At 53.6% G+C, this 21,848-nt stretch overlaps 10 protein-coding genes across 10 annotated transcripts; 5 read left to right on the top strand and 5 right to left on the bottom strand.

Annotated features, from left to right (window-relative positions):
- Positions 1–123: 123 nt before the first annotated feature.
- DACRYDRAFT_108280 (uncharacterized protein) lies at positions 124–1,159 on the top strand (the record flags this gene model as incomplete). Its single annotated transcript, XM_040768619.1, has 3 exons — positions 124–805; positions 856–999; positions 1,053–1,159. The coding sequence occupies 3 exons, from the start codon at positions 124–126 to the stop codon at positions 1,157–1,159; spliced, it is 933 nt and encodes a 310-aa protein (XP_040627827.1).
- A 524-nt stretch (positions 1,160–1,683) lies between these two features.
- DACRYDRAFT_89378 (uncharacterized protein) lies at positions 1,684–3,468 on the bottom strand (the record flags this gene model as incomplete). Its single annotated transcript, XM_040776911.1, has 2 exons — positions 1,684–3,189; positions 3,211–3,468. The coding sequence occupies 2 exons, from the start codon at positions 3,466–3,468 to the stop codon at positions 1,684–1,686; spliced, it is 1,764 nt and encodes a 587-aa protein (XP_040627826.1).
- Positions 3,469–4,088: 620 nt separating this feature from the next.
- Positions 4,089–6,192, top strand: DACRYDRAFT_22781 (uncharacterized protein). The gene is made up of 4 exons (XM_040772952.1): positions 4,089–4,268; positions 4,318–5,002; positions 5,050–5,283; positions 5,333–6,192. The coding sequence occupies exon 2, from the start codon at positions 4,485–4,487 to the stop codon at positions 4,698–4,700; it is 216 nt and encodes a 71-aa protein (XP_040627825.1). The 5' UTR covers positions 4,089–4,268; positions 4,318–4,484; the 3' UTR covers positions 4,701–5,002; positions 5,050–5,283; positions 5,333–6,192.
- Positions 6,193–6,461: 269 nt separating this feature from the next.
- DACRYDRAFT_80372 (MFS multidrug transporter) lies at positions 6,462–8,587 on the bottom strand. Its single transcript, XM_040776444.1, has 5 exons — positions 8,230–8,587; positions 7,979–8,174; positions 7,356–7,929; positions 6,933–7,306; positions 6,462–6,881 (listed from the first exon to the last, which is right to left on the bottom strand). Exons 1-5 carry the CDS (start codon positions 8,461–8,463, stop codon positions 6,577–6,579), a joined length of 1,683 nt encoding a protein of 560 aa, XP_040627824.1. The 5' UTR covers positions 8,464–8,587; the 3' UTR covers positions 6,462–6,576.
- An 815-nt stretch (positions 8,588–9,402) lies between these two features.
- Positions 9,403–11,398, bottom strand: DACRYDRAFT_80369 (gliotoxin efflux pump; the record flags this gene model as incomplete). Its single annotated transcript, XM_040776443.1, has 5 exons — positions 9,403–9,810; positions 9,877–10,250; positions 10,297–10,870; positions 10,917–11,112; positions 11,159–11,398. 5 exons carry the CDS (start codon positions 11,396–11,398, stop codon positions 9,497–9,499), a joined length of 1,698 nt encoding a protein of 565 aa, XP_040627823.1. The 3' UTR covers positions 9,403–9,496.
- A 753-nt stretch (positions 11,399–12,151) lies between these two features.
- Positions 12,152–12,663, top strand: DACRYDRAFT_22779 (uncharacterized protein). The gene has a single exon (XM_040772951.1). The coding sequence runs from the start codon at positions 12,272–12,274 to the stop codon at positions 12,464–12,466; it is 195 nt and encodes a 64-aa protein (XP_040627822.1). The 5' UTR covers positions 12,152–12,271; the 3' UTR covers positions 12,467–12,663.
- A 1,270-nt stretch (positions 12,664–13,933) lies between these two features.
- DACRYDRAFT_95221 (uncharacterized protein) lies at positions 13,934–14,812 on the top strand. Its single transcript, XM_040777284.1, has 2 exons — positions 13,934–14,341; positions 14,392–14,812. The coding sequence occupies exon 1, from the start codon at positions 13,998–14,000 to the stop codon at positions 14,226–14,228; it is 231 nt and encodes a 76-aa protein (XP_040627821.1). The 5' UTR covers positions 13,934–13,997; the 3' UTR covers positions 14,229–14,341; positions 14,392–14,812.
- A 239-nt stretch (positions 14,813–15,051) lies between these two features.
- Positions 15,052–17,150, bottom strand: DACRYDRAFT_95220 (uncharacterized protein; the record flags this gene model as incomplete). The annotated part of the gene is made up of 2 exons (XM_040777283.1): positions 15,052–16,582; positions 16,968–17,150. 2 exons carry the CDS (start codon positions 17,148–17,150, stop codon positions 15,410–15,412), a joined length of 1,356 nt encoding a protein of 451 aa, XP_040627820.1. The 3' UTR covers positions 15,052–15,409.
- On the top strand, positions 16,810–17,948 carry DACRYDRAFT_108274 (NUC189-domain-containing protein; the record flags this gene model as incomplete). The annotated part of the gene is made up of 2 exons (XM_040768618.1): positions 16,810–17,409; positions 17,469–17,948. 2 exons carry the CDS (start codon positions 16,810–16,812, stop codon positions 17,946–17,948), a joined length of 1,080 nt encoding a protein of 359 aa, XP_040627819.1.
- Positions 17,949–18,270: 322 nt separating this feature from the next.
- On the bottom strand, positions 18,271–21,843 carry DACRYDRAFT_116803 (uncharacterized protein; the record flags this gene model as incomplete). The annotated part of the gene is made up of 5 exons (XM_040770266.1): positions 21,512–21,843; positions 20,724–21,374; positions 20,352–20,674; positions 19,669–20,301; positions 18,271–19,618 (listed from the first exon to the last, which is right to left on the bottom strand). Exons 1-5 carry the CDS (start codon positions 21,689–21,691, stop codon positions 18,271–18,273), a joined length of 3,135 nt encoding a protein of 1,044 aa, XP_040627818.1. The 5' UTR covers positions 21,692–21,843.
- Positions 21,844–21,848: the final 5 nt, after the last annotated feature.

Below are 21,848 nucleotides of genomic sequence, written 5' to 3'. Positions count from 1 at the left end.
CATGTCTCCGCACGACATGAAGAATCTCTGGCAACCCGTTTTAGTCAAGTTGATCAATCTACGACACGCAAATTCGGCGGGACGGGTCTGGGATTATCTATCTGTCTTTCCCTAGTGAAGCTCATGCATGGTGATGTCGGTGTTTCATCCGAATTGGACAAAGGCTCGCAGTTCTGGTTTCGAATTCCCGTCACCATACACGAATCTGCAGAAACCGCGAAAGAGAAGGCCCTGATGCAAGCATACCGACTAAACCTCATCAATTCCGACGCCATGGTTCTTCTCTCTTCACCGACCGACACCACTCGGGATCTTCTCCAGGCTGCGTTGATCGGTGTGAAGTCTCTGGTCTGTAATAGCACGGAAGATACGGATATATTCCTCAGGGATGCTGGCATGAAGAAGGACCGTGTGGAATTTGTGGTTGTTGATGAACACGCGGAAGCCCGCATCGACGACATTGCCCATCTCCTCCAAGAATATCCTAGTTTAAGTCACGCAAAGATCATCCATCTTTGTGCTCCGTCAGCAGACTTCCTCAACCGCAGACCTGGCGCTAAGGCTGGTGTCGCCATCGAAGCTGTCGCCCCCGAAATGCACACATATATCCATGGCGGCCTTATCGCTAGAATGGCGAAGCCGGCCCGTACACAGAAGTTCCTTCGAATACTCTCAAGGATGTGGGATGCTCGTAGCGGTTACACGAACGGCTCTACCCTGAGAGATGGTCTCCGCGGTAACAAGATATCAGCCGATATAGCCTCCCGTTCGGTCGCATATGCTGGAAATGTCCTGGTGGCAGAAGGTCAGTACTTCTACATTGAATAATTTCAATACCTCACAGAGAACTTCTAGACAACCCGATCGCGCGGAATCTTCTCGTAAGGCAGTTACAACGGCACGGCTTGACGGTGACCGCAGCAAACAATGGTGAAGAAGCGATTCAATTATGGGAGAAGCATCCACCTGGTTACTTCACTGCAGCTCTCTTTGACCACCGTAAGCAGTTCCTCTTAGGACGGTATCAATCCGGTTGAACATCCGGAACATAGACATGCCAATACTGGACGGTGTGGAAGCAACAAAGCGTCTGAGAGCATTAGAGAACAGGCGTAAGGTCCGACGACCGTTAGTCAGTGAGTTGTTACCCAGCACGTAGATGTTGATGACTGTTCACACTCTATTGGAGTCTTTGCTGTGTCTGCGGATTGTCAGGACTCAACAAAACTTCTATGCTTATCGGCGGGCATGACATACTTTCTGACCAAGCCTTTACGCCAAAGTGAGCGTCTGTCCATTTGCTGGGGAAGGTCCTCACCGTTGATATTCAGATGATCTTCTTACTATTCTGCGGTTATTTGAAATGGACCCTACTAATTCGCACTGATCTCTATTTTGGGATATTGACTCTCTGGTACTGTATGGATAGGTCTGATATTATAGCCTTTCCTCTTACTCGCACTGTATTTGGTGATATAGATGCATCGTTTGTAAAATATAACTGAGTAACTCCAGTATTAACTCCATTTGTGCCTTGTTACCCTGATATTCCACTCCATTGCCATAACGTCGCATTGGCATTGTGCATTGTATCAACATCATGGTGCCTAGTGTGCCAGTGATTACGGACTCGATATGTATCTACGATGTTACGCCCAGTGTGAACCAGGGGAAAAGTAAGAGTTAAGCCGCCCCAACAGCGGCGTGCCCCTTGATACTCTTCCATTCGACAAAAATACTGAGCAAGGCGGCGAGGCCCAACAGGGGGATAGCAAAGGCAAACGCTGCTTGGAGACCACCCATGTATGCCCTGAGGATGCCTGGTAGTACCTCTTGGGGGAATACTATTCTGAGCTCGCTTGCCCCTGTGGCGAGAACCAAGGCCGGATCAATACTGGGCGCTGAACTGGGCAGAACGGCAAGCAGACGGTTGGCGAAGATAGCCTGAGCAGCAGAAATGAAGAACGCGCCTCCGATCGTCTGGAAGAAGAGGGCCATAGCCGTCACAGGTGCGACGTCCTTCACGTCAACCATAGCCTGAGAGGCGCTGATGGGTATCTGAAGGCCGAGCCCAATGCCAACCCCTGCGACGACTTGGTAGCTGATCCATTGTGGAGATGGAGTGCCAATGTCAAGGAGATAGATAAGGCCAGAGCCGATTGTTGCCAACACAGCACCGATCACGAGAAGCGGAGCGAAATGTCCCCATAGGGTTACGATGTTCCCAGCGAGGAAGGTGAAGAGTGCGACTCCAAGAATAAGGGGGATGTTCCTCACCCCAGAGTCGGACGCAGACACGCCATCCACAGATTGGAAGTAAATGGGGAGGAAATAGAGGATAATGAAGAATCCGCCGGTGAGGAAGAAGATGTACCCCGCGGAGAGGGCGACAGTGCGTTGCTTGAAGAGGTGAGGGGGAAGGATAGCCCGTTCTCCCATGTGCCACTCAATGCCGATGAAAGCACTGATCATCAACACAAAGCCAACAAGCAGGCCAATGATGGTGCTGCTTGACCAAGGCTGGGTCACCCCGCCCCATTGCAGAGCGAGTAGGTAGCTGATCAGCGCACCCATGATCATGCCCGTCCCCAGAGGGTCCATCTGGAGCAGTTTCTCCTTCCCAGTCGCGGAGACTGGTTTGGCCGCCGCAGGGGTAGAGAAGAAGACGGCAATGATCGCTGCCGCGACGCCACCGATCGGGAGATTGATCCAGAAGCACCACCTCCACGTGAGTTTCTCGGTGAAGACCCCACCCAGAAGGGGACCAATGACGCTCGCTAGGCCATACGTTGCGCCGATGATGCTGATGTAGGATGGACGATGCTCTGGCCTGGCGCTGAATGCGACGATAGTATACACGCCGGAGAACGCGCCGCTTGCTCCCATTCCGGCAATCGCTCGTCCGATGATGAGCGCCGTGCTGTTCGGTGCAGCTGCACAGATCAGCGAGCCGAGCTCGAAAATCCCAATGGCAAGGAGGAATGCAGGCTTGAGTGGAAAATACTTGTAGGCTTTTCCCCAGGTGGACTGGAACGACCCAAGGGTGAGAAAGAACGCGCTGCCGTACCAACCGACGTCAGCGAGGTTCTTGAATTCATCTGTTATTCGCGGGATGGCAGTAGCAACGATGGTCATATCGAGGGAGCCGAGGGAGGTAGCGAGGATAAGAGCGCTTATGATGGCAACGAGCTTGAAACAGGACGGGTAAACGGTATCTGGTTCGCCAAACCGGCTTGCATTGTCGAATGTTGGGCCAGGGAGAGTGCGTGCCTGTTTCTCCGGGATTATTGCAGGTTCCTTCTCTCTGGCTGAAGGTGCATAGCTCGGTTGTTCCGTGTCGATCGCTCTTCGTTCGCTTATCGTCGACACCTCTGAAGTCAGGTCATTCCTCGTCCTGCGGGGTAAAGGCACTATCTCCGCAGGTGCCAGCTGCTTCATATCAACGGTTCTCGTGCTGTTTGATGCCATGTCAGGTGCCGATTGCTGTTCCTATGCTGAAAGGAAGAGAGGTGACGTTGGGTAGATGCTGGTACGGAGGACTGCGTCTCCACTCGCGCTTTGTTTTGGTGCACCGTTTCGCCGTCAACAGAACTGCTCTTATAGCCATCCAAACTCGGCACTCCTCAGAAGACTTGCCACAGTAGCTCCCAACCCCCTTGCCGACAACTATGCTGTACAATGCTTAGACAGGGCCAGGACAACAGCAAGCTCATATCAGAGCATCGAGAGAGTTCCACAACAGAAGGAATGAGCCCATCGGCCATAAGATAAGAGCGAAGGACAGTATTCTTCACGACCAGACCAGTGAAGGTATTGCCAGTAAGTGAGAGGATGAATGTACAGTCCGATACACAGGCCAAGCCTCTGACCTAGAAATGATGTGTAAACAAGTCTTGGCAAAGCGTTGGATCTTATAAGCACACCCTATTATTGACCCCGTAATCGCCGATCGGCTCCGGATCGGGTGGGAAGGAAACAAGTTACAGGATTACCTCATCATAATTACCCGTTTTGGTCCCGAACCTGGTCAGAAGCCGTTTGTTTACATTCCTTGCAGAGTCTTGTCCATCACAAACCACAACACAGTAAAAGCAACGTCAATCCCTAATATAAAGGCAGCGGGGCTTTCCAGGATGCTACCTCGTTCGCGAGGTTTGCTCGGAGATTACTAACTGCTGCAATGACATGCAACGCCGATTTCCTCCCTCGACCTGGACAGTACATCTCAAGACAGATCGAAGAAGCCAGCTTTTCCGCACCGAGAGATTGTAAGCAAGCTCCCAAACATGCCTAACACTGATCTGAGGAATCATACAGGCTCAGTTGAAGATTGTCCCCGCCGAAAGGCATCCTGGCTTTTCAGGATGCTGCCTCGCTCGCCGAGGTCTGTTCGGGGACTACACACTAACTTCTAGGATTTGCCAACACCCGGTCGACAATCATCTACGGGGCCAATCATTGCGGTGTGAGTACCAGCTACCATCATGACGGTGTTAACATTCGTGTCACAGGATCTCTCGACTGCAACATCTGAAGAGAAGACTGATGGAACCAAGAGATCATACGCAGTCTCCCGGACATGCCCAGCACTGATCTTCGTAATACATGTTCTGTTTAAGAACTCGTCCCCGCCGACAGGCACGCTGGCTTTGCAGGGTGCCACCTCGTTCGCCGAGGTCTGTTCGGGGACGATGTACTAACATCTAGGACTTGCGAACAACCGCCCGACAACATTCATCATATATATGTAGGCTCGCGGTGCCACCCCCGACTATCTGATTGACGTCGAGCCTGGTCTGATCTGTCGTACGGAACCTCTTCACATCATCACGACATCAGAATTAGCTAGGTCATGCCCACACACCAAATTAATTGCTGACGAGATCTGCAGATGTCTTCCGACTGGGACGCAAGTCATTGACTGGACGACATGAACGCAATCCAGCATGAAAGGCGCGACGACACCCGCAATTCGAGCCACGCCCGTGCTCCAGACTGCACCGTAGGTGAATATACCCCGCGATCTTATCGGGCTGATTGTTCCTGTAGTTTCCAGATTGACGACACATCCACTTCGGAATATCTACTCGACGCTATCTGACGACGAGCGACCCTCCCGACGACGCAAGGCCGCGAATGGAAACGCAAGGAGCTGCAGGGAGAGGAAGTTTCGCACGCATCTCCGTTTTATCTCCGATGATCGCTGAATTCTCGTTTCTAGTAGGGCAGATTGACAAAGGTATCGCGTGGTCGGCGCGTGTTGCCGTGGAGGTAGAACTTGAAGTGAGTACTTACATGTGTGTCCTGCCGCATCCTTATCTTCTTTGTCTAGGAGAACGTGTGAGGGACGAGTCAACCCGATGTGAGTATACCTATCTCCATAACGGTGCTGACATATACAGGCTCTGTTTAGAATCGTCCCCGCCGAAAGGCATCCTGGCTTTTCAGGATGCTGCCTCGCTCGCCGAGGCCTGTTCGGGGACTATATACTAACTTCTACCACGTGAACAGCGCGAATTCCTTCCCCACTCATCGCCCTCCTGATATCCCATGTGCTACGAATCTAGGTGACCATCCATTCCCTCCCCGCAGCGCTACTGAATATGTCCTAGTATTCAACATTCCCCGACACTCGTCCAGGCTCGACGCGAACAAGACACCGAAACGACCACGAATCTCCGGAACAAGCTTGGCACCGACTTCAGCAACGGGTAAGGTTGCTTAAACCCCGCTCCCCTCCCCCTGAGTTGAAAGCATCCTGGCTTTGTGGGATTCTGGCTCGTTCGCCGAGGTGTGCTCGGGGAGTACTGACTTCTTCTAGGACTTGGAAAACGGGAAACCGATTCCTCCCTCGCTGTTGCCTCCACCTCAACATCTCGCATGTCCCGACCTGTGCGCTCTGAAATCTAGCTGAGCACCCATTCACTCGCCATTCACTCGCCGCACTGATGTTGACTGTATTCCAGTACTCAATATCCTCCAGCACTGGTCGACTCGAACAAACCATTCAAATTCGTCAAGATCCCGGAATAGGCTTCAGGCACCGAGCTCACTGGTAAGGTATAAGTTTGTCTAACACCGCCCCCGATCTGCAAGAGCATCCTGGCTTTGCAGGATGCTACCTCGTTCAACCAAGGCCACGCGGGGATCAAGCAGCGAAGTATGTAGCATAATCTGGATGGACTCTCGCCTCCCCCTGGAGACTGCAAGCACGATCCAGCTATAACAAATGGAACATTCACCCGTGATGTAGATGCATCCTTTGTATTGTATGACTGTTTGACTGGAGTATTTCCGGTTTGTACCATCGTATCTATGGCTAGGTGGCTATGCAGATTCTTCCATTCCGGATTCCGGATTCTGTGTCGGGGAACCCGTATGTTCTCTTCCCCTTCAAATTTCCTGAGATCCATCTCGGACCCGACTGATGTCCCGTGTTACCCCACTCTGAAGGTTGTACGCTGTTATCTCATTAACTAGGTTGGCCATCTTCTACATTCTTACACGTGAGGCTCTAGTGTCGATAACTCAAATAGAACGTGGTTCTACATTGCTATCGTCTGTCTATGCGCAAAGTTAAGCCGCACCTGCCACCGCTTGGCCCTTGATATTCCGCCATTCTACGAAGACGCTGAAGACGGCCGCTATGCCCAAACAAGCGACAGCCAGCGCATATACGTCTTTTAACCCGTCCATGTATGCGTGTAGGATCGCTGGAAGCACATCTGCCGAGAACACTGAGTGCAAGTCCGTCGCACCAGTCGCGATGACAAGCGTTGGGTTGATGCTTGGTACCGTCCGTGCAACCGTCTTCAGCAGTTGATTCGTGAAGATACTCTGACCCGCTGAGATGAACAAGGCCCCACCGATGGTCTGGAAAACTGCACGCAAAAGGTGAGTCACATCCTCAACTGCAGAGCAGATGATCTTACAGAGCACGGTAGCCGTCACGGGAGCCAGATCAGACATGGGTACTCGAGCTTGAGCAGCGGTAATCGGAATTTGGATAGCGATCCCAATGCCGACACCTGCGATGACTTGATATCCAACCCATTGTCCTGTGCTGGTGCCGATATCAAGAGTATAGAGCAAGCCGCCCCCGATTGTGCTGAGGCAGGCACCGAAGACCATCAGAGGCACATAATGGCCCCACCAGCTGATGATATGCCCTGAGAGGATGGAGAAGATCGCCACTCCGAGAATGAGTGGCACGTTGCGCACCCCGCTCTCGGATGCGGAGACGTTGTCGATGCTCTGGAAATAGATAGGAACATAGTAGACGAGGAGGAAAAAGCCTCCTCCTAGGCTGCGCAACGTGAGTGATCTCTTCCAAACAACTTGTGCTGATGGCTCACAAGAATATGAAGGCAGAAGCGATCCCCACTGTTCGCTGCCTCAGGAGACGGGGTAAGATGAGTGACCTCTCACCCATTCTCCACTCGAGCACCACGAACATAATGACAAGCAGCCCGAAACCGATCAGTAGCCCATAGACATTCGGATTGCTCCATGGCAGGGTGACACCTCCCCATTGCAACGCGAGCAGGTAACATATGACTGCGGCCATGATGGTGAACGTTCCCAGCAAATCCATCTGCAACAACTTCTCCTTGGCGCTTGCTTGCACGGCTTTGGCAGCCTCCGGCGTTTGAAAGAAGAGGAAGATCATGACTGCAGCAGAGCCGCCAATGGGGAGATTGATGTAGAAGCACCATCTCCAGGTGAGTCGGTCTGTAAATACGCCACCCAGCAACGGTCCGACTACTGAAGCTACACCGTAGGTAGCGCCCAGGATACCCGTGTACGCCGGTCGACGATGAGGGGGAGCGGCAAATGCGATGATCGTGTATACACCCGATGCAATGCCAGCTGCACCGAGACCCGCAATTGCCCGGCCTATGATGAGCGTGACACTGTTTGGCGCAACAGCTGTGAACAATACTCAGTACAAGCAATCGAAACTCAGGCTGCAACGTACCGCAGATCAAGCTACCGAGCTCGAAAATGGCTATGCTGAGCAGGACGCCATACTTGAGCGAGAAATACTTGAATGCCTTTCCCCATGTGGACTGGAAGGACGCCAGAGTGAGGAAGAAAGCCGACCCGTACCAACCGACGTCGTCAAGACTATGAAACTCATCTGTAATCCTTGGAATAGCAGTTGCAACGATGGTCTTAAGTACTCGCTATTCAGACTTGGACACCGATAGTTTCAGAGGACTGACGTACCATGTCTAGGGCGGCTAGGAACATACTTGCAACGACAGCAACCACGACAGCAACCAATCGGAACCCAGACGGGTAATAAACTTCGACTACTGTTGTCTGGACGTCATCGCTCCCCTGGGGCGGCTTTTCTGTCGGCACACCACTTTCGGGCAATTGAATGTCCGCAAGCGTGTTTTCGGTCATGGATGATCGCCCAGAAAGAGGAGGGAATGTGGTACTGTTCGGGGCAGTCATTGTTGATATATTGATACAGTGCGAGAGAGGGAAGGGATTTAGACCCAAGAGAATCGACCGAGATGGTGGAGTATTTTATAGCATGGAAAAAGAAGGGGCACCCACACGTCTTTGTCATGGATAAAAAGGTGATTGAAGTCATGACGAAATAATTTGAGTGACCTCAATCTTTTGATCGTAGGAATGCTATCTGTCAATGCACGCGTCGTCTACTGGTCTGGGCATGTAGGTGTGATGAATATCTCTGGCTCGGGCTGGCCCAAGTCGGTGACTCGCATGAAAAATAGTCGATCAGCGTGGACGCGCCGCAATAGAAGCATCCACGCAGACCCTGGGTGACGCGCTGGTGGGGCATGCCCATTCGTCCGTCGGTCCACTGTCCACGGATGAAATGGTGATTGGATTAGCTAATGTGATTCATGAGCTGACATCCATCATTTTCTCTAACACCAATTATTCCCACTCTCCGTACGATCGAACATTCTCGCTGATATCTCCTCTAGCTGAACTCTGACAGGTGACTCATGCTGCACCAAAGATCAAGCCAGCTACTCTCAATGATGACTAGATGGCATGCATGGAGGCTGACGAAGCCCCACCGAAGCCCCACGCGGGAGGGTCCTACCACTGCGCCTACGTCAGAAACACCTGTGAGCTTCTTGAGGCGGGCAAAGAGACCTTGCCCGCCTATGCCCGCCTTGGTCCTATCTTCGAATCTGGTGCAGTCGAACAACATGAGCTCATGCCTGTTAAGAGGGCATCCACGCTCAAAAGCTGGAGAGTCATTTTGCCTGTAGTCGGTCATGCTGGCAACACTTCACTTCACCCATTGATCGGAATTGAATGCAGGATAAGCATAGCCAATCTATCATATTAAACGAGCAGTGTGAATCTAGGATTGGCACGCATCTATTTACAGTACAAGAATGGCAGTGTTTTATTCGATGCAAACAGCCGATGTTGTTCGCTCAGTGATTATCAAGGAAGTCGTACGAGGCATATCCTATCTCCCGTCCGGTCAGAAAGACAGTATCTAAGCATCCCCATCCTTCTCATCATCCCTCGCACTCTCGAATGTCTTCCACTCTACAAACACACCGGATACCGTTGCCAACCCAAGAACAGCAATTGCAACCACGAAAGCAGCTTTCAGCCCATCCATGTAAGCTCTAAGGATACCTGGCAGGACGTCCGGGGCAAAGACTTGCTGGAGGGAGGTTGCGCCCGTGCCGATGACGAGGAGAGGATCGGCGCTTGGCGCTGTCTGGGCGAGAGAGGAGATGAGCGTGTTGGAGAACACGGCCTGGCCAGCAGAGATGAACATTGCACTGCCTAAGGTGGAGAAGACTGCACATGGGCACCCGGTACTAGTTAGCTAGGATACGGGAAAGGAGGGGGGAGCAGAGGACGTACAGATCACCATGGCTGTTACCGGTGCTAGGTCGGAGACGGGCACTCTTGACTGGGCAGCAACGACAGGGATCTGGATGCTGATCCCTACGCCGACACCGACCAGGATCTGGTAGCCTATCCATTCCCCCGCACCTGTGCCTATATCCTGGGACCAGAGCAGGCCAGCGCCTACGGTGGCTACAGCGGCACCAACTATGAGTAGGGGAACGTACTGCGCCCATATGCGGGTGAGTGTCCCCGTAAGAAGCTGAAATATGGCGAGAGAGAGGATGAGCGGGAGGTTGCGCATGCCAGAGAGGGCGGCAGAGGTGTTGTCGATTGATTGGAAGTAGATGGGTATGTAGTAAACGAGGAGGAAAAACCCGCCTTGTAGGCTGGGGCAGTGTGAGTTTTATAATCGATGACGAGGAATGGACTGACAAGGCGTCGTAGATGGAACAGAATAGCACTGTGCGCTGCCTGAGAAGACGGGGAATCACAGCTGCCCGCTCGCCCATCTTCCACTCGATCAGGGCGAACGCAAACATCAACAAACCAAACCCGACAAGCAGGCCATATGTCTTTGGGTCACTCCATGGGACTGTCGCGCCCCCCCATTGCAGAGCGAGGAGGTAGCACACCACCGCACCCATGAGGGTAAACGTGCCCGGAAAATCGAGTTGGAGGAGCTTTTCCCATGCGCTTGCTTCCACAGTTTTGGCTGCACTGGGCGTGTGGAAGAAGAGGAAGATGATGAGTGCCGCGAAGCTGCCTATGGGGAGGTTGATCCAGAAGCACCAGCGCCATGTCAAGTTGTCGGTAAAGACACCTCCAACAAGCGGACCGACAACAGACGCGATGCCGTATGTGATGCCTAGGAAGCTGGTGTATAGTGTACGTCGCCGAGGAGGAGCAGAGAAGGCGATGATCGTATAGTCTCCAGCTACGATGCCGCCTGCGCCGAGACCGGCTATGGCGCGGCCTACAATGAGCGTTGCGCTGTTTGGTGCTACAGCTGTACGGCATGAGTCAGGTACGAGTAGGTTGAGAGGAGAACGCACCGCATACCAAGCTACCAAGCTCGAACACCGCGATTGCACCGATGACACCAGCCTTGAGTGGGAAATACTTGAGCACTTTGCCCCAGGTGCTCTGGAACGAAGCTACGGTGAGGAAGAAAGCAGAACCGTACCACCCTACATCAGAGAGGGAGTGGAACTCGTCTGTTATGCGTGGGATGGCTGTCGCTACTATCGTCTGCTCCCCAGTTAGTAACCCTGCGTGCTTAGTGAGAAGGACATACCATGTCCAGGTTGGCAAGGAACATGGCAGCGATACACCCGATGAGGATGGCAACAAGCCTGAACCCAATCGGGTACTCGTCCTCCAACGCTGGGTCATCGAGCTCCTCAGGAAGCAGCTTGTTCTCTTGGCCATCATTCTCGGGGTTGTTGAGTTCCGAGAGAGGTATCTCGGCGAGTGTGTTCTCCCGACTTATACTTGCAGAGGCAAGTGCACCGGTGGTATCGACTGTTGCGGTCATGCTGATCTCTGTCCAGAAGAGTTGAATGCAGACAATCCTACCCTGTCAAGAGCGACTTTAATACACATCTCCATTGCTGATATCACAGACAATAACAAGTAAAACTGTTCAAAGTAAAGGAATGCCGTTCGATCACCACTGATCAGGCGTCTTCGTTCGGCACCACGACGCGCCGAGCACGTGAACAACTTGGGTCGAGTCACTATTACTCACCCTCTGCTCATCATGGCCAATCAACGCAAGGCCGGTCGAGTCAGCCTCTTCAGTCTCTCGTAGGGATGCTTACCATCGTCCTGTGTGCTTTGATTTCCTTTGTGATCGGTTGTGCCAAAGAGGTCGGACGCGGTGCTATCTACGCCGGAAAATTGTCCACGGTCACAGGCAATCAAAATCCAGCCAACACAGCTCAGCATCCAGTTCAACATCTTCTCTGCCCGGCTGCACTCTTTCTTCGTGAAAAGGTGAGGTATCACTTGGAAATACCTCAGGTGATATCGCCGTATATCCCACATAAGCAATCACACATCGCCCAACTCACCCACCCTCACGTTTGGAAACCATACCAGGAGGATAGGAGTTGTTACACCTCCAATCCTGTTCCAACAACCCAGACCAAACACTTCGCAACCCACCATACAGCCTAAGTCAGCCTTCTCAAACTGTATATCTTCAACCCTCGAAAATGGGCTCAAAAGACAGTGGCAATGTAGGATGACTCCGGCCTGGCAGTGACTGCAACGAGAGTGTATACGCGAGCGAAGCCACCGCTTGCTTCTATTCCGGTAGTCGGTCGTCTAATGATGAGTGCCGTTCTGCTCAGTGCAGCAGCATGGAGGAGCGGTCCAGGTTCGAATACTCCGATGACGAGGAGGAATGCAGGTTTGGGTACAAAGTTACACTCTCTCGGGTGGCTTGGGACGCTGGATATCATGGGTTGAGGTAAAAGGCGATGCCGAACCAACCGGCGCCAGCGATGGTCTTGAAGCCATCTGTTCTTCGCGGCATGGCGGTGGCAACGATGATCATCTCGAGCGAGTCCAGGGAGGCAGCGAGGATGAGAGCGTGTAGAATCGCCACGAGCTTGAATCAGGACGGATAGGCAGTGTCGAGGTCTCCAAGACCGCTCGTCTTGTCGAATGTTGCGTATTGGAGAGTACATCGCTGATTTCCGCACTTCATGTTCGTTGCTTTCCGTCACAGAAGGTGCACAGCTCGGTTGACGGGTAGTGACGTACACAGGTGCAAAATATATCCCCATACATCACAGGGTTTCAGCGAGCAACGTGAAGAGTGAGACTCCAAGCATGAGAGCAAGGTTGAGAACGCCAGAGTTGGGCACGGAACCTGACTGGATATCGGAATGGAACAGAGGATGATGACGATACTCTTAGTGAGGAAGATAATGTTCCTCACTGCTAGTGCACGCATGATCATGTACGTTCGCAGAGGTCCCATCTGGAGCAATTCCTGCTTCTAGCTCGCGGGGACTAGCTTTGCCCTGGAGGCAGGTGGAGAAGAAGGCGGTGTGATGGCTGCTCCAAGGCCTCGGACAAGAGGGCTGAGCAAAAGCACTAGCATCATGCGACGGTGTCAGTAGATGTATCCCCCAGAAGATAGCTGATGCCGCTCGCCAGTCCATACGTTGCACTGATGATGCTGATCTGGCGACCGAGCAGACAACATGACGATGGTGAACACACCACACTTGCTCCTAGTCTGGCAGTCGCTCTTCCAGAGGCAAGGACCATACTGTTCGGTGCCGTTGCACAGGTAAACAGGACAAGGTCAGAAATTCCTACGGCGGGGAAGAAGGCAGGCTTCAGGGACAGCACTCGTATGCCGTTCTCCAGGTGGACTGGAACGACCCGAGGGTGAGGAAGAACACGCTGTCGTACCAAACAGCATCAGCGAGGTTCTTGAGTTCGTCTAGTGGCAACGTTGGTCACATCGAGGGAGGTAGGGAAGATGACAGCGTGGAGATTCGCAAGAGCTTGAAACAGACGAATAGGCAGTCTCCGGATAACCAGTCTCGACCAAACCCACGCGTCCGAGTCTTGTCGAGTGTTGGGTGGGGGAAAGTGTCTCGCTGATTCTCCCCAGATTCCGCTCATAGCTTCTCTGTGACGAAAGGTCCATAGCTCGATATGCATCGCTCGCTCTTCGTTCTTTAGGGTCGACAAGTCTGCAGCCGGGCCATAGCTCATACTGCCGGGGAATGATTCAGCCTGCGCAAGTAACGGATAATTCAGGTTTACGGCGTTGCTGGGAACGATTATCAATTCGGTCGGCCATGGATAGTATGGGGATGAGAGTAACGTTGGGATAGCCGTGATGTCAACAGTCACGTTGTTATACCAACCAAGTTTCGTTAGGGGTTAATGCCGAGAGAACGGCATCTAACCGGAAGCAAGTTTACAGAGGATTACCTCATCATAATTACCCGTTTTGGTCCCGAACCTGGTCAGAAGCCGTTTGTTTACATTCCTTGCAGAGTATTATTGTCCATCACAAACCACAAAACAGCAAAAGCAACGGAAGCATCAATTCCCTAATATAAAGGCAACCCGGTGTGCTCGGAGAGTAAGTACTAACTTCTGCAATGACATGCAACGCCGATTTCCTCCCTCGACGTCTCGTCCCTCGTTCATCGAGGCCCGCTTCGCCTACCATCGGCCCTCGAAACATCTCAACGTGGTCCTCCTCAGACCGGAACGGCATCGTACTCCTTCGGGAGGTCACCGAGCCTGCACGTGACGTGGGGCGAACCTCTTCCCCCGACTCTCCTCCCTCCGATCCCGATCCAACATCATCTCAGCAACGCTCCCAATAGAAAGGAGTGCTGAATTGACAGGATTCTGCCTCGTTCGCCGAGGCCCGTTTGGGCAGCACGCACATCAATACAACATGATAATCGCTGGCCGCGTCCGCACTCTAAATCCACGAGTGAGCATCTCCCTCTTTCCTTATAGCCGCAACGGTTGACCATGTACTAGTGTTCCTACCGACTCGATCATAAATGCATCCATCAAGTCTATCCGACCGACGTCGAGCCTGGCCTGATCTGTCGCACGGACCATCTTCACGTCATTGCGACGTCAGAATCAGCTGCGTAATCTCCGAGAACCAAATTATTTGCTGACGAGATCTGTAGACCTCTTCCAACTGGGACGCAAGTCATTGAGAAGACCACATGAGCGGGATCCAACATGAAGGGCGCGACTCTTGTACTCTAACAGGACGTTTCGCCGGATTCATGTTGTACAACACGAGACGTCTCGTGTACCTATTGTAGGTTTCCTTGTGTGTTGTACGGGTATTTAGACAAGATGTTTCCCCGGAATCATGTTTTCTTTTGTTTTTGGCCGGATTCATGTTTCTCGTGACCTACATTCCAGCACCTTCCTTACGCACCAACATGCTCGTGTAAGTGTACTATGTATGTCGATACCCCGGAGGACAACTATTACCCATCGTATATCCCATTCCACACCCTGCTCAGTCCTTACAACTTAACCTACCCTACCCTAACCTAACTTACGCAATCAATAAACCTGTCTAGTTCTGCTATTCCAGAATCTATAGGTGGGGAACTAGAGAAGGAGGGAGGGACGCGATTACTGTTAGTCCTGATCTGATTTCTCCAGTGATCTGAACTGAATTCGATTCCCAATTGACAAAGGTTGTAGATATCGAGTATCAAGTATAGCGCAAGCCTGCGCGCGCGCGATAGAGAGTATGTAGAGCAAATGCGTAAACGCAGAGGAAGGCAAAAGCTACAAGCGTAGGAAGGGGGGGGAGGCGGAACGGGAAGGGGAAGAGGAAGAGGGAGGGAGAGCCGCTAAGCAGAGAAGGAGGGGAGGGAAGAAGGCAAGTAGAGAAGAATATATCAAAAAAAGCCAAGCTCAATCATCGTAGATTCATAATGTAGTCTTTCGAACTAAACCAAGCGGGCGGGTATGGGTATAACACCCGTGCGTCCCTGCGTCCCAACGACCAACGTCCAAGGGCCGTTCAGAGCGCCAGGAGCGCCGCCAGTCCCGCCACCACCCCCGCGATTGCTTTTGCCCATTCTGGGCTCAAGAGGGGGAGTGCACCACTCAGCGAGCCGCCTAGCACCGTGCCCGCACCCTGTTCTACGTCCCCGACAAACCCGGTTCCGCAGGTAGCGGAGACTCCGTTCCATAACGCTGCTTGGCCACCGAGGATCTGCGAGTTTGAGAGTCCGAGCGCGTAGGGGACGGAGCTTTCCCATTTGATGTACGATGTGAGGAGCGTGCGGGTGCACGAGGTGCACAGGAGGTTGCTAGAGAGGGAAGGGAGGAGGAAGAGGAATGCCAGGTTCGTACTTCCATACGTGGTGCTGTTGGGGAGGATGTTGTTGTCCCCTGCCAAAGGCGAAGGCGTGCTGAGCGGGGCGGAGGTGGTGCTGGTACTGTCGGCGCGCTTGACGAGCGTAGGAGCGGAGATGTACAGGTAATCCTGGGCGAGCTGTATCGCTTTGTCTTGTTCTGACGGTGCGACGGCGGCGTTCACTACCCCCCCGGCGCCGCCGGTGTTGTTCCCCGCTACGGCATTATCGTGTGCGATCTCCTCGACGCACCAGGCACCGGTGGAGTTGTCCTTGCTGCAGACGGCAGAACGGAGAGGGTTGATAACGTACAGGACGTCGTAGAACTGGCGTACTTCTGCATAGGCGGTGCCTGCTGTGCCGGAAGTAGTGTTGGAGGCTGTGAGCTCTGGTTGGCAAGAAGAGTAGAAGTTGGTTAAGTGGGAACGGATGACTGTGTCCGAGCAAGGGGAGGCAGAGCAGAGGGTGGTGAGGGTGCTAGAGAGCTGGGAGGTGGAGCTGCTGCTAGAGGGGGAGAAGGAGGAGGCGGCGCTGAGCAAAGGCTGGATGCAGGATGAGAGTGCGCTGTCGGTGTTGAGCGATGTGAGGTAGGATGCGCAGGTGTTGGAGATGGAGGAAGGCACTTGTGCGGTGGCCTTGACGACGAGGAGGGCTAGAAGGGCTAGGGAGAACATCTTGTTGGATGGTAGAGAGGGTAATGAGCGTGGTGTGTAAGGAGTGAACAGGGGAAGGAGGGGGACGTCGAGGAGGTGGCCGACGACGAGGAAGAGGGGATGGCAGACGGTGAAGGAGACGGTGGAGACGGTGAGGGAGACGATGAGGAGACGAGGGACTTGCTTAGAAGGGAAGGGAGAAACCGAGCGGGGTCAATTTAAACGCTTCCGTTGTTTTCATCCGGGGTAACTCTTACGGATGCTAAACGGAACCTGTTGGGCGCTCTCAGCGAAATTTATGAAAAGTGACGAGAGGAGTATAAGAGTACATAGAGTGCTCATCTCACCATCCTATAATACCCAAAGTAAGCCTCCAATTCACCTCCCTAATTACCTCTAACCCACCTCAGATGTCAACCAAAAAACGGACCAAATCCCGTCCTCAAGCCTCACATCACCTCTCCACTTCCCTCACTCTCTCATCGCCATCTCCCCTCCTCCCACCACCCTCCCCAGCCAACGGCGGTCAGCACAAATCAAAACAACCTAGATACTCCGAGTTCCGTACAGCGGTAACGAGTGGAACTTCTGCGCCCGAAGTTGCAGACTTCGATTTCCCTTCTCTAGCGGCGGAAGAAGCTGAGCCAACTCTAGGCTCCCTCCTGCCCCCTTCCTCCAACCCCACGCTCCCCTCCCAATCCCAATCCCAGCCTCTCCCAATCCCGATCCCCTCCACATCCCTAGCCCGCATCCTTGCCCAATCCCTCCATTCCTCCGACACCCTCCTACTCGAGTCCTGCCTGCAACACCGCAAGCCCGCTATAGTGCTGCAGAGCGTCCAACGCCTGCCTCCAGCATTGGCCGTGCCTTTGCTGGACGCTTGTGTGGAGCGCTTAGGCCGCTCTAGGGGGAAAGGAGCTGGAGGTGGGGCAGCGGGGAGCGAGAGAGCCGCTGCGCTCGTAGAGTGGATCAGGGCAGTCCTTGTCTGTCATTCTGCGTACTTGCTTACCGTACGCCCCTTCCATCCTTATTACCGAACGAAGTACTGATCCTGGTCTTCATGGGGAAGATACCGGAATTGGTCACCCGCTTGTCGGGACTGTATTCCACCCTCTGCGCACGTCTCTCTCTCCAGCCCAGGCTGCTAACCCTCTCCGGCAGGCTGGGAGTCGTACTCTCCCAGCTAGAGAGGAGGGAGGTTGAGCCTCCGCTCGTTCTGACCCCGGGGAAGAAGAGGGGGAAGAGGTATGTGGAGGGGGAGAGCGAGCTGGAGGATGTGGGAGAGAGGGAGGTGCTGGAGAGAGAGGAAGAGGGGAGCGTGGAGGATGTGGAGCTTGGAGGGAGTGAGGGGGATGTAGATATGGATGATGATGATGAGGAGGAGGAGGAGGAGGAGGAGGATGTCCTAGAGGACGAGGAGGATGACGAAGATGTTGACGAAGAAGATGACGACGACGATGAGGAGGTAGACGAGACGAAGAAGAACGGGTTCTTGCATGATGAGGACGAGGACGAGGATGAGCAGGAGGATGAGGATGAGAGCGAGTAGACTCCTCCCTTCGTTGCCCGTTGTCCGTTGCTTGATACTTCCTGTGTTCACGCATCTTACCTTCACTTAATGGATATTCGTGCTCCTAAGTTTCTGCATACACGCTCGTTGAGTTCCAGGTCGAACTCCAGACTGAACGCCACACTTCGATGCCTCAATCTCACTCTCTCAAAGTTCGAAACCCCAAATTGAGCATTGATACAATTGCACCGAAACCGACAAAACTACAGGGAACACACTAAATAAGACAGTGCTACAATCCTAGACTACAATTTCCACAAGTCCCAGTCCACTATCATGCGCACGATCACTACCACTGCGGCTATCTCGCCACGCTCTGCGGTCTATGCAATAGGGGCGAGCTGCTCCCTGGCCTGCTGTTCGCTGGGTCGAAAGGCGACTTTGACGGCCGAAGCATGGGCGTCGGGACGGGTAACACACCCACGGCTTGGAGCATAGGAGAGGTGCTCGGGAGTGCGTACTGCATGTATGTTTGGCCGTTCACGCCCACGCCAGTGCCGTTCGGGTCCTGCATGGGCACGGGGAGGAGATGTTTTTGCCCGTTGGCGGAGGGGACACGGGCGATAGGTGGGATGCCCATCTGCAGGAAGGGGACTCCATTCGTCCCCTGCGACGTCCCTGCCATGTCCATCCCGTTCATGCCCTGATGCATGTTATTCGGCCGATTGCGCCCAGAGGGCAGCTTGAGTTGCATATTCTGCGAGTTGAGAGAGAGATTCATATTGTTTACGTCGACACCGAGCGCGCCGAAGTTGCCTGGCATCTGATACTGCATTGGCATACCCCCGACCATGGGCGAGCTGGCGTAGGCACTCTTCTGTCCGTTCAGCTGACGGTGGTATTGCTGCATCGCTGCCATCATCTGGGGATTGTTGGCATAGGCAGCAGCGTATGCCGCCGCGGCCGCCGCATTCGCCTGCCTGTAACCTGCCATGCTGTTAGGCATTCCGTTGGCAGGCATGCCGCTTGGCGGCATCGGGAGACCGGGATACGGTGGCCGTTGGACACCAGCTTGCATCGCCGATGCCGGACGGGGAAGAGCATGATTGAGGTCGCCATTGAGAGGAAGGTTGGATTGCAGCTGCTGGACCGGCGAGACGCTCGACCCTGGGTGCGCAGTGTTGTTCGTTTGGCTGGAGACATTGCCATTTGGCATATGGATGGCTTGAACTGACATTGAAGTGGGAACAGGAGCCTGCTGGGGATGCGGTGCAGGGCGGGGCGGGGTTGGGGATGCAGATGTAGCCGTGCTAGCATGGTTGACTGGTGTCTGAGGAGCTCGAGCAGTACCCGATAGCTGCTGTTGGGAGAAGCGCTGTTGGGTCTGGTTTGCCTGCGACATTGCTTGAGCAACAGCAGCCTGCTGCGCTTGCGCTTGTTGCCCAACGCGAGCAATATTAGCGGCGTTCGGGGGCAACTGCGTTGCGGAAGGTGGGGCGGTTCCTGGAGTGGCAGCATTGTTAGCGTGGGTCGTGAGACGGAGGGCATTTGAAGTGGGAGCCTTGAACGGCGCAAACAACGGTGCTTCCTTGAGCTCTTTCGTTCGGATCTCCCTGTTGTAGTCTAGGGCTTGAGCAAGGTAGCTCATATTTGAGCGAACTGGATGAGGATGTTCCGGATCAAAGAGATCCGCGCGGAAGAGCTCATAACTGCCAGTTCATTCAGCCACTGACGGGGATGCATAACAGAATGTACGTACGATAGGTCGAAGTCATCTACTACCTTGGTGCCGTTCAATTCCATCTCCGGATTGTTGTACACAGGCCCGTTCTTGAAGAAATTGTCTTTGACATACTCTTTAGAAGACATAGTGCTCCATGGCGTGTTGGGATCGCTCAAGTTCGCGGCAACGTCAGGCGCTGTTCTGAGTCCGTCCCCCGCCAGATCGCGAGCAACCTTTGACGGACTGCGTTGTTGAGGATTAAAGGCAGGCCCAGAAAGGGGTTTGCGGGTGAAGGGATTGTCTTGCGCAGGAGTACGGGAACGATGCGGAAGAAGACGGTCGAGACGGACGAAGCCACCACGTCCACGACGTGTGCGAAAGCCCACAGTTGGTCGTTCGCGCTCCGTCTCGTTGGCAGCTTTCTGAGGGACAAGCGGTGGAACAGGAACTTGCGGAACCCGGGAAAACATGAATGCTCCTATCTGCTTCCAGCCAGGCTGAGCGGCGCCGTCCGTTCGGTTGTCCCAACCGTCGTCTTCTAATTTGCGTTTGCGGTAATTCTCCTCGAATTTCGCCTGGACAACTTCAACAGCATCGGCGTCACCGTGCTCCGCAGTGCGTGAGCCTGCCTCCGAGCTTGACTTCCGTGCGCCAACGGTGAGCAAGATCCTGGGAAAGGGATCAGAATGGATAGGACAAAAGGGAGAAGGCTTTCATACTTGGGGGCAACAACAGCGGTCGGGTCCTTGGAGAAGAGATACTTCTCGTCTTCCATGACACTCCCGAACTCTGGGTGGTGCACACGGACGGTAGCAAAGCGGCGTCTGGCATCAAACACCTTGTGCTCAGCGTCGAGCTGCTCGCCTTTCTTTTGTTCACGTAAAAGGGCGTTGTGAGAGATGTCCTCGGCTTGCTCCATCTCAGCGAGTAATCGAGCCATACGATCGAGCTGAGAGGTATCCGACCGACGTGTTTTCCGCACGGGCTTGGGATCTCGTCTACGGAAGCAGACAAAGGCATCTCCATCGCTCGTCTCGTCCGTCTACAGGGCGAGTTAATATAATACTTTTCAAGACACGGTTAGCACATACATTGAGCTGGGCCATAACTCGCAAGCCCTCGCGCTCAATCTTCCTTTCTTTCCAGTGCGGATATATGGCTCGTGCAAGGAGCCACACCTGTTCTGGCGTCGGAAGGTTGGACGGTCGGTCGTACATGGCAAAAAAAGACTCTGCGAGTTCATGGGTGAGCGTCTCCTCAAAGTCCGCAAGTACGGGTATGGTCGAGAGATCTGCGTGCAAAGTCGGTCGCACGTTGTCGCAGAGCATGTCAAACAAGCCCATGAGGAGCTCAAATTCCGGCTCAGAAATGCTGAACGGCGCCGGAGGTGCGTCCTTGGCTTCTGTCCCGTCTTTGCCAAGCTTCTTTCGCATCGACCGGGCACCATTGATTGTGGTGTACGGGTTCTTTGCGGCTTGGGTATTCTTCTCCAGCCACGCAAGGTCCTCCTCGTCCAGGTCATATGTATACCCGTCGATAAAGCCACCTTCAAGCGTCTCATCGACGAGGTCGGAACACTTAAGATAACCTTCCGTATCTTGCCCTTTAGGTCCGGCATATAGAGATTCATAATTGGATACAACGCCGGTAGCATCGGGTACTGGGATGTGTGCTTTCTGAACTTCCTTGCCCTGTTCACCATCCAGAGTCTGGAGCGAAAGCACAACTTGCAAGTGGTGTTCCTTCAGACGAACGTTAGTCATGTGATCTCAGACCGCGGGAACAAATATCGGCATCGTCCGAGCCAATCAGAGGCCTCCACGTTGCAAACGCAATTTTCGCTCTGCACGGACAACGCCCGACGACACGTTCTACTCACATTGGCGTCCTCAGCGTCCACACCAGCCGTCGACATGCCCTTGCCTGACCCATCCTCCTCGAGTACAACGTTGTCCGCATCGATAGATCCGTGATAGATCCTAAGACGACTGCGGTTGGTGATGCGCACTCTGCCACCTGGGCCACGAGCAGGTTGGGTCGATTTTCCGATCGGTGGCATATCATCCTACGCAGCAAATCAACGCCGAGGATGGAGATGTCGTGAGGGTAAAGTGCAATGAGGTTGATGATGTTCTATGTTCGTCTTTACAGGGCTAGTATGGACAGCACCGGCGACGACGGCGACGACACGCTTGGGGAGGGGCGTACACCGGCAG

This window comes from Dacryopinax primogenitus (assembly GCF_000292625.1).
Source record: "Dacryopinax primogenitus strain DJM-731 SS1 chromosome Unknown DACRYscaffold_11, whole genome shotgun sequence".
Lineage (NCBI taxonomy): Eukaryota > Fungi > Basidiomycota > Dacrymycetes > Dacrymycetales > Dacrymycetaceae > Dacryopinax > Dacryopinax primogenitus.
Note: the sequence above shows the minus strand (reverse complement) of the source record. Positions and strands in the feature narration are given on the sequence as shown.